This window comes from Hippoglossus hippoglossus, chromosome 24 (assembly GCF_009819705.1).
Source record: "Hippoglossus hippoglossus isolate fHipHip1 chromosome 24, fHipHip1.pri, whole genome shotgun sequence".
Lineage (NCBI taxonomy): Eukaryota > Metazoa > Chordata > Actinopteri > Pleuronectiformes > Pleuronectidae > Hippoglossus > Hippoglossus hippoglossus.
The window spans coordinates 9,279,302-9,289,348 of NC_047174.1; the positions used below are offsets into that span (position 1 = coordinate 9,279,302).

General features: G+C 43.9%; 1 protein-coding gene across 2 annotated transcripts; it reads right to left on the bottom strand.

Annotated features, from left to right (window-relative positions):
• Positions 1-415: 415 nt before the first annotated feature.
• si:ch211-203k16.3 (angiopoietin-related protein 7) lies at positions 416-6,740 on the bottom strand. 2 transcript variants are annotated; one of them, XM_034579827.1, is made up of 9 exons: positions 6,431-6,740; positions 5,103-5,325; positions 4,405-4,620; positions 2,784-2,903; positions 2,577-2,691; positions 2,344-2,481; positions 1,646-1,862; positions 1,366-1,561; positions 1,142-1,288 (listed from the first exon to the last, which is right to left on the bottom strand). In XM_034579827.1, the coding sequence occupies exons 2-9, from the start codon at positions 5,253-5,255 to the stop codon at positions 1,142-1,144; spliced, it is 1,302 nt and encodes a 433-aa protein (XP_034435718.1). In that variant the 5' UTR covers positions 5,256-5,325; positions 6,431-6,740. The 2 variants fall into 2 exon arrangements, with proteins under 2 accessions (XP_034435717.1, XP_034435718.1); XM_034579826.1 differs by lacking the exon at positions 6,431-6,740 and having other exon boundaries at positions 416-1,288; positions 5,103-5,423.
• Between the last annotated feature and the right edge of the window lie 3,307 nt (positions 6,741-10,047).

Consider the following 10,047-nt stretch of genomic DNA (forward strand, 5'->3'; position numbering starts at 1 on the left):
TGGTGCAAACGTTCAGTTGGACTGAAAGATGAACTGGTTAGATTTTCTGAAACTGCTCTGGTTGGTGGAGGCATTCAAACACAAGGCAGTTTTTCAGAGTTCAAATCGAAGTGATCACAAGCTGCAGCCTCTCTTTCTGTCTGTTCTGGCCCCCTGGTGTTACCACTGCACGACACATGCCTGCTATACTGACACAAACCTGCCAATATGCTAAAGGTCTCAGGAAAGCCCTGTGTGATGTCATTTGAATTGAACACATGACTCAACACTCACTGGATACCACACACAAACTGTATTTTACGTTATGATGAGAGATGTTTCAAGATCCTGGTCTGAAAATGGATCTGAACTCTCATCAAATCCTTTTTAGAACTTGCATCATTGTGTGTGTGTATATAGTAACCTTTGTGACTCGTGGGATATGTAGTGTTTATTGTACTGCACATATGTGTGTATACACACTCCTCCAAGAGCACATATTCTCTTCTCTGAACCTATACAGAGACAGTAGCACTTGGGTCTTTTTTATCTAATACATTTAGGTTTTCTTATAATTACACATTTGATTCAATTAATAGTTGGCTGACATTCAAAATAAATGTAATATAGCACAGTATAGATATCACAAGAAGTACATTCACACAGCGAATGCAAAGCATTCAATAATCTCACATGCTCTGCCTGCCAGTTGTACACGTCTCCTCTCAGACACCATCAGTTCCATCACACTGTCAACAAATCAGACAAAATCTGCTGATTTATTTTGGCCGAGTCACTAGTAATGTGTCAAGCTAAAAGTATAAAATAAAAGTACAAAATTACGAAGAACTCACTTCCCACAAGTCAGTGAATAATGTCCCAGGAAGAACTCTGCAGCAGAAAATCAGGTCCGCATGAGAATATCAAGGATACCAGCCAGAGATGCATATGCAATAAGTTCAAAAACAGAGGAGATGTCATATCCACTGGTTAGTCTGTAGGTCCCCTCACTACAAAACAGTTAATCAACATTAACCTCCCTCTCTGTCAATAAAAACTTCGTTGGACGTCACCGTCAACGTGGTGTCCAGTGATTTATTGCGTCATCTCCATTGCTGAAGAATTGTTGCTGCAGCTAAACCGTCGTCAGGGTGACGGTTGTTCAGGGTGACAAACGGGTTCGGAAGCTGCGTGGTCGGATCATCATGCTGACCTTTCGTAAAGAGTAATAGTCAGAGTCTTTCCAGGAGTGCCAGACGATCCCATCAGGACCCAGCGGCCCCCGGCCCTGAGGGGTGTAATGGCCTCCCTGCGGGGTCAAGAGGTAGTGAGCACTCTCTTAATGGAACAAAACACTTCAAAGAGGGATAATCTGTGTGCACATACCCTGTAGTAGAAGCCGTTAAGGTTGGCGTAGAAGCACTGGTTGTACCACCAGCCACCGTGAGAGATCTCGGCACAGATGTTCCCACTGTCCGGTGTACTGAAGCCCTGCTTGTCGTGGTACCAGCTGAAAGAGTCCTGCACTGTGCCGCTGAAGCCTGACACGTGGAGACGGTACTGATGCTCCTCATCCTCCACACTGCACACACATTAGTGAAACAAGAGATACAGATGGTTGTGCATGTGTCTCCCACCTGGTTGCACACGTGGCCATGACACTGACCTGAAGCTCTGGTAGACGGCGTGTTTGTACTTGTTGCTCCAGTCCTCCAGGTTTATCCGGAGGCTGTAGTCGCCCTGGGTGCTCAGGTCGTGTATGTGGTCATTGCCCAGCCAGAACTCTGAGTGTAGGTCACCGAATCCGTCCCTGTAGTCCCTCCAGCTGCGGTCAAAGCTCACTGAGCCATCGACCCGCCGCTGGATCACGGTCCAGCCACCACCTGAGGCAAAAAGACAAGGGGAGGATGTTTTGGGATAACCGTGATTTCCCCTCAGTGCCAGTAGGTGATTTGTAGGGGAATGGGGGAATGTTTGTCAATTCTGCCATCCCTTCTCAGCCTTTCCTCCTTCCCATATTAAAGAGAGTGCTGCAGGTGCAGATAGTGGATTTGTTTGTGCAGGTGAGCATCCTGTAATTAATACCTAACTAAATAGAAACCGAATGGCATTGAAAGGAACAGGAGGGCTTCGCTCTTTTCCTCGCTCTCCCTCTCTCCGACACGAACACAGTCGGACTGACCACTCGCGTTGGCAGCTGTTAAAACATCCACAAAGTTTTTACCAACTGTGGCAGGCAGACTGGATTCAGCAGGTAGTGTGTGCATGCCAACACACAGACTGCAACTCTGGCTTTTCAGTTGAAATATTGTGAAGTAGTTGAAGCCAATATGTATTTTCCTCATGTTCATATATGAGACTCACCATCTGTGTCCATGTCACAGTAAACCTCCACCGGCATGCCTGCCATTGACGGCACTACAGTGTAGAGGCCTGATCTCCTCACGCCATTGTAGTAGATAGAGGCACAGTCTATGGGGCAGTTCCTCACATGTTGAGTCTCTGATGGAAGAGAATGACAGAGGAATAAATGAACAGGGAGAGTTTGGCACCCTCTGCTGGCTGATCATAGCATATGGGTTTGTGGAAATGTGTACCTGGGTGCAGGGCTTCTTGGCGGCTCATGAGAGGGTTGGGATGGACGACGTTGATCAAACAACCAGGGCCTCTTTTTACATCATTCACCAAAAGTGTCAGATTGTGGACTTGGTCCTAAGCAGAGACACAAACAGTCCAACTATCAAAAACAGTCAGTGTGCATTGATCCTGAAAAGACCCAGTTAGGATGAGGAGCTGCAGTTTACCTGTAGTTCCAGGATCAGAGTGCCCTGGAGGTGCAGCAGGGTGGTGGCTTCAGCATAGTGCACCTCCAACTCATGAAAACGCTGTTCCAGGGAGACGTTCAAATGGTGTCTGTCTTCGCTCTGAAGTCAGTGACATAAATACACAAACACAACCAAAGACATACACAATAAGTGAAGTCAATGTAAAAGTACACTACGTGAGCTGTAAAAATGAATAAAAGTAAGCAGTGGCTCTGTTTCTGTACAGAGTAGCAGAAAATATGGATTTTTAAATATTTAAATTAATATTAATTATTCTATGAGGGAAAATACAATAGTTTTGCTATGATTAGGGGAAAAAAAGTTATAGTTTAGTTTTCTAGCACAGAGAAACATCATGCTCAGGGATCATGCACTGATTTTGCTTTTCCTATAGCTGCTTTAAATTTTGCAGCAGTGCTGCATTGCAGAAATTGCAGCGTCAGTAATCTCTTCCCTGAAGATGTGGCATTCTGGTATATTTCACATTTGAATTTTTACTGTTAGTTTCTTCAGTTTTAAACTGGAAAGCATGTTGGAAAAACAAAGTTACAACAAATGTCTTATTTTGTCATGTGCTGAAATGTCACTAAAATACACAGCAAAAAAAAAGAAATCTTATGACATCCTGACCTCTCCACAGGAGACATCATCTCGATATAACCTCATATACAGTCTATCTCTTTGAACACATTAAATCTAGCAACGTCTGTTGCATGCTCTCAGGACAAAAACAACACCTCCCCTGTTTGAAAACTCCACTCACTTCAGTGTGCGGTCTATTCCTAGCCTGGACATGGAGGATAACGCTAACTCCCATTACCACCAACCCTGGAGCCCTCTCCCCTACCCTCTTCTAATGTACATCACATGAGCGCACCATCCACCTGTGGCCGCTGAACGCTCCAGCTGGAGAGCGAGTCTCTGCTGCTGTGTGTGGGCTCACTGCCTGAGACGCATGAGGCAACACGTGGAAGAGTAGGAGGCTAATCCTGTTAGTGACTAAGGTCAAGGACATGCTGCAGGGAAGCCAGCTTGATGGCAGGGCACCACGGTACAGGGCAGAAGTGCACACAAGGAATAACGTAATGCATTTCCTCCTCTAAGACACAGCACAAGAGAGGGTTTTTAATCATAGTGGCTGTTTTAGAAAATTTTATAGAAAGCAGTGGAAGTGTTCAAGGCTTATTTAAACAAATATATGTCCAGTCTCATAATGTTCTGAGCTGAGGAAATACAAGAACGAGGTAACTATTTAACAAAAATTCTAGCCGTGAAATACCACACACAAGAACACACTGAAAAGAGAAAGTTGTTGAATCAATTTTTAAAAAATACTTCAAGTGGTTGCACAAAAAAAATTAATCAAGTTTTTTCAAATCAAGATAACAAGTTGTAGAAACACAATTGGTCAGTTTTAAGTTGGCCCAACAACTTTCTTCATTCAAGTTTCTAAATGAGTTCTGCTATAAGTAAAGTAAACAATCACTCAGTCCAAACGTCCATTGAGTCGCCACATAGACTAGAGCAAGTCCACAAAGCGGTTGAAAGGATTGCTGCTGATATTTGACCCGGGTCTGCTAAGTCAATATGGAAATCTCACCTGCAGCTCGAGCACCTTGATGCGGTGACGGTGGTTCCTCAGCTCCTCCTGCAGCGCAGAGATGGTCTCTCTCATCGCCACGATCTGCTGCTTCCTCTCCTCGTTCTCGTGCAGCCAGTACGAGACCTCGTCCGTGCAGCGGAACATGTCCGGGCACCTCTGCTCGTCCAGCTGAGGCAGCGTGGCCACCAGCCGACACATCCCGTTCTCCATCACCTGGCAGATGAAGAAGTGCTTGTGGTCACAATAAATATTATTTGGAATCTTATCAACCCTGAGCAGTAGTGGGATTGAAAAATAAGAACATCCAATCAATAGAGTGAACTCTGGAAAGACCAAAGGGAAAGTAGGCCTAGTTTTTGTTTTATTTGCAATTTACAATATAAATTCTTTTGTTTTGGATCATACTAATAACATTTTCTCTCGATTCTGATGCTTCTGTCCTGCAGTGGTGGAAAGTAGCATCATCTATAAAAATACTGTGTTTATGTACAATTATAAAACATTTGTACTAGATTGCAGTTATATGCACCTATTGTCTGTAGCTAAAAGTATGCTAAATTTGTTGAATGTCAAAGTAGTTGACGTTTTACTAGATTTTAATATTCTAACAAAATGTTAAATTTAAAAAATGGTGGCAATATATCAAACTGCACCTGCACCTGCACCTGCACCTGCGCAGTAATCCAAACAATTACCTGGTTCGAGTACTCCCCACACTGGGAGCCGCCTCCATTGCGGGCGGTAGCGTTCAGGTTGTCTGCTTTGGCATCTGGGAGCAACACGATGAGGACACAGAGAGCATAGCACACGCTCCAGCCAGGTTGGTTGTTTAAGGACAGGAGAGACATTGTTGGCACCGGGTTAGTCTGTCCCTGCGGGGGTGACACTCCGGTGTGAATCAGGCTCTGCTGGCTCTTCCTACACAACATCGAAAAAACAACTGTTATTTTGCCTCATTTCCACACCTCGTCACAAAAAGTCTTTGTATTTGTTGGATAACGAGACATGAATTTAGGAAAGTGAGATTATATTGGGGGGTGATCTCCACAGTCTCTACCACTCTATCACAATACTGCAGATTGTCCTGAGGTAACTCAGTAAAGACACATACACAAGATTAAACATGTCTGATACTCATGAAGCCAAACCGAGGCCCTGACCTAAACTGAGCCAAATTAAGCTGATGATCTGTTTTCTAACTTTCTCAATGAGCATGACGTCAATACAACGTAATGTGGAATGATTCTCTGGTGCAAATATATATTTATTTTCCTCTGTGGAGGCACAAACATGTTTGCTGGGAGGCTTGAGTCCTCCTTCGCTTGCGGCAGGTTCGGTTCTGACCCGGCCTTTTGCTGCATGTCTTCCTCATTCTCCCCCCCGTTTCACACTCTTGTTGTCCTCACAACAAAGGCGAAAATGTCCCAAAATAAATGCACCTGTAGAAGTGATGGTTTCACTCACCCCACTCACAGACCATCGCCAAGGCCTTTCCATTTCGGGCTGAGGAGTTCTGCCCATTTCCTTCCTCTCCTCCTCCTGTATCTCCTCACGAATCTTTTCCTTTCTTACTCTGAGTGTTTAATGCTCATCTTCTGTCTCGCTCTCTCTCTCCCTCTGTCTCTCTCTGTATAGGTATCTTAGTCCTATAATCCACCTGTAAGAGGATTCACAGTGACTGTGGGATTGAGAGAGGCAGATAAAGTAGGGAGGCAATTAAAAAATGATGGTTAAAGTGAGACATGCTAGAAAATGCAAGAAATATCCACATTATTGTGCTGTTTTTTTTCATACATCAAACTCAGCTGCATCTGTAAATCATTGTCATAATAGGTTTAGATTTCACTGGTTATTGTGAGGAATAAAGTGACGTGTTAAGACAAATAATAGATAATAAGAAGGGGTATTTTGCTGCAGGACAGTTACAGAGACGGACGTATGGAGTCCATGCATTGCTGCAGAGCTTATAGCGCATACATTACATGCATCAGCAAAACGCCCACATACAGTGAATAAGCATCACCTGCAGGCACAATAATCCCGATCGAAGCTGGTGGTAATGAAGGCCGATCAGAGTGGGAGTACGAGGGGTGCTGATCCTATTACAGAGGCCGAGCCACTCTCCATCTTCACACCCTCCACTGGGGCTCGGAAACACAAACAGTCCCAATGTCATGTGGAAATTGAGTTGCTAATGACGACCCTGTCACATGACTTTAGGCACATTTCTAATGCAGCTATTCTAAGATTCCTAAACCAGCTGTCTGCACTGTGACTGTGCAACATTGATCTGCTCCAGGCTTGTTTCTTCAGTACTTTGTAGTTGAAGAGGCCCTGCAGAGAAAAAACCTCAGAGCGACTGTGTGCTTGTTATTTTTATATGGATTCAAGTGTGAAAAGGCTCAGGATTCAGCTCATTGCACAGAAACGGTGCAGTCCAGTGTTTATTTTGCCCTCATATTATCATTTTATCACACATTATATTAATATATTGATAATGTGAATATAAATGTTACATATAAACTCTCAGGAATCTAAAAATGTCTGCTGTTCATGTTACGATATGATGCATTCTTTTGGATGCCTCTGAGATAAACCATGCTCCCAGGGCCACATGGTGGCACCACGTAACAACTTAATTACCTCATGGTCTTAGAGCTTCCCCACTGATGTGCCTGCTGAGAAACAAAACAAGCAGCAAATAACTCAAGTGAACTACAAGTTCACAAGCTGCTGTTTTCTTACAGGCAGCATTGAAGCCTAAAACTGTCGAGAAGAGTTCATTGAGAGAAGTCAGCAGAGCCTGGTGGAGCAAATTAATGATTTATTATCAATGTGATGAACAAGATTTCTTCATTCTGCAGTTTACATTTAGAAAATCGGCAGTGTTTTGGCTCACAAACTGTATGAAACAAGTGGAAAAGTGACATTTAGCCCCACCGGCCTTTAGTGCCTTTAATGATGGACTCATACTTACAACTCAAACCTGCTGCTGCAAAGCTGAATTCATAATTTGACCCTATTCGCTACTTCTTTTAGAAATTACTTCATGTCAGTGGCGACATGACGAAAAGCTGTTTACAATTTCTTTTGCATTTAAAGCGGTTTACCTCGATGAATTATTCATAATACGAAAAAGGCAGGTAAACATTTGTTAGTGTGCTAAGTGGCTTTTCGCCGTGCGTCGACATCAAGCTGCAAGGTGGAGCTGAGCGACACTGCAGTTTGACAGGATGGAGGACAGGTGGTGATGTTTTAAGGGAGTGAATGGAAATGGCAAGGCTGCGGGTGAGTGTTGTCAGTGTTGGGAACATGACGCAAACAGGAGCAAGAACAAGAACGAGAGAAAAGACAAAGAGTTTGAGCTGATTTATCCGACTCTCTGCATCAGACTCACACTAAGTTACTGTTAGTTGAAAGGCTAGCTGCCCGCTGTGAGCCCCAAGATCGATCATGTGTGACTCAAAGGGGAAAACGTCCATCACACTGAGTGAAATGACTGTTACTGAGTGTGAAGCAGCTGCTGCTCCACTGACGGGGAACCGGTGTGGATTAGATTCCTGGAAAAACATGTATGAATGAATGTGTGTATAGAGAGAGGGAGAAGGGAGAGTGATCGTACATCTCGTACGTAAATCCCAGTTCAAATCCTTTGAGCAGACACAGCTTGCTCTATATTTTCTAAATGAATAGAGTTACACAAACCCTGGCTCCAGTGTCTACAGAGAATGGATTGATTGGGTCTGTGAAGTGTTATCTCTCCGGTGCATACTGATGACTGACCCGAATAAATGAATGCAGAGGTTTCCATATGGGAAATGGGGCAAAGGTCATTTAATGGTCTCATTAGTATGAATATATGTGTGGATCTTGTGCTGTGGCCTTCACTGTCATCAGATTTTAACCTTTACCAAGGAGGTTACGTGATAGAGTTGGAGGAAGAATCCATTGAAATTTTGGGGCAGATCCAGATCAGCAGGTGGAGCCAGGATTGTTTTTCCCACTTTCTTCAATCTTCAGTGATTTGAGAACTTAAATCTTGATGGAAAAAATCTGACGTATTTAGGATGTTGGTATTGATGACTGTGTGTAATTTGGTGCAGAACCCAATAAAAAAAAGCTCCAATCCAGCCTCCACCGGTAGGCTCTGATGTCCCGGGGGGCTCAGTGTTTTTCTTGCAGGGATTGATGAGATCAGAGCCTGGACGGCAAATATTAATGCTGCACATATCCTACATTCACACAATAATCCAACACATGTGCATGAATTCATCTTCCTATAGAACAGTCACGTGGCTTCATGTGGCTTCCTCACTCACTCACTACCAACCCCAACACATACAACCCCCCCTAGAATCTAGAATAGCACCCAGTAGAGTTCATACCTCTGCCCAATGGTCTCCTTCTGAAACCACATTTAAATTCACTAGATCTGGATTTTTATTTGGGTCTGCACCAAATTCCACACACTCAATCAATACCAGTCTCCTGAACCTCCATCCATCCATCACCAATCCCAGGTATATAATCTAGACAGGTCGCCAGAGTATTACAGGGCCAACAGCCACAGACAACCATTCACACCTATATACTGTGGGAGAAAGCTGGAGGACCCAGAGAAAACCCATGCAGACACGGAGAGAACAGGCAAACTCCACACAGACAGATCGAACCAGAAACCTTCCTGCTGTGAGCGGACAGTGCTAATCGCCACACCACCGTGCCACCCCACTGCCCTACACATGCCTGTTTTTATCCCCTCAAGATACATGGAGTATTCTCTCAGAAATTATGGAAAATGTATATAAATATCGCCACGTTAAAGAAAGTTTAAAAAAAAATCTTGGATCTGCACCAGAATTTAATGGTTTGTTCTCTGACTCATACTGCATCCTTACACCAGGTTTCATGGTAACCTGACCAGTAGCTTTTGAGTAATCCTGCCAACATCAAACAGAGTTTAATTTGACAAACGAAGACAAAATCATGTCTTCCATACAAATGTACAAATTAGTTAACCAAGTTGAATATTCTGCTAAAAGTCTTAGGGTGCGGTTCACTGGAAATAGCATTCTTGGCAACACGGACACCTGAGTTCTTTACACAGCCGTGGTGTAAATTAGTTCTGCCAACTAATAAATAAACAGTCACGCCAGGGGGAGATACTGATAAGCCACAGTGTATGGACCCACACAGTTCTCCGCATATGAATGAACTTTATTTCTCTTTTAGAAACATTAAATGAATTGTGCATCCTCGGGGCAGTTTCATTCCAGAAATAAAACGCTCGCTCCCTCTGAAGTGACGCCGCTGAAAAATAGAGTCTGGGTCGAGAGGCTGTGGGTGAGAGGCTGACACTTTACTGAGAGAAAGGACGTGAGCGGGTCCTCATTAGCAGCAGAGAGAGAAGGTGCTTCTGTCAAGCGGGATTCCAAACATAGCAGATGGAATAGGACAGACATCTTAGCAGGAAGCTGTGTTGAGCAGATGAATAGTTACAGATGCAAGAATTAATTCCAGCAGCGCCTTGACCTGCACACTTAACCTATTGATTTTCAATAAGCTTGTTTCTCAAACCTTCACCACAAGTCGTGTCATCTGTCTGTGACACATGAAATGCAGTGGGAGCTGCTGAGCATC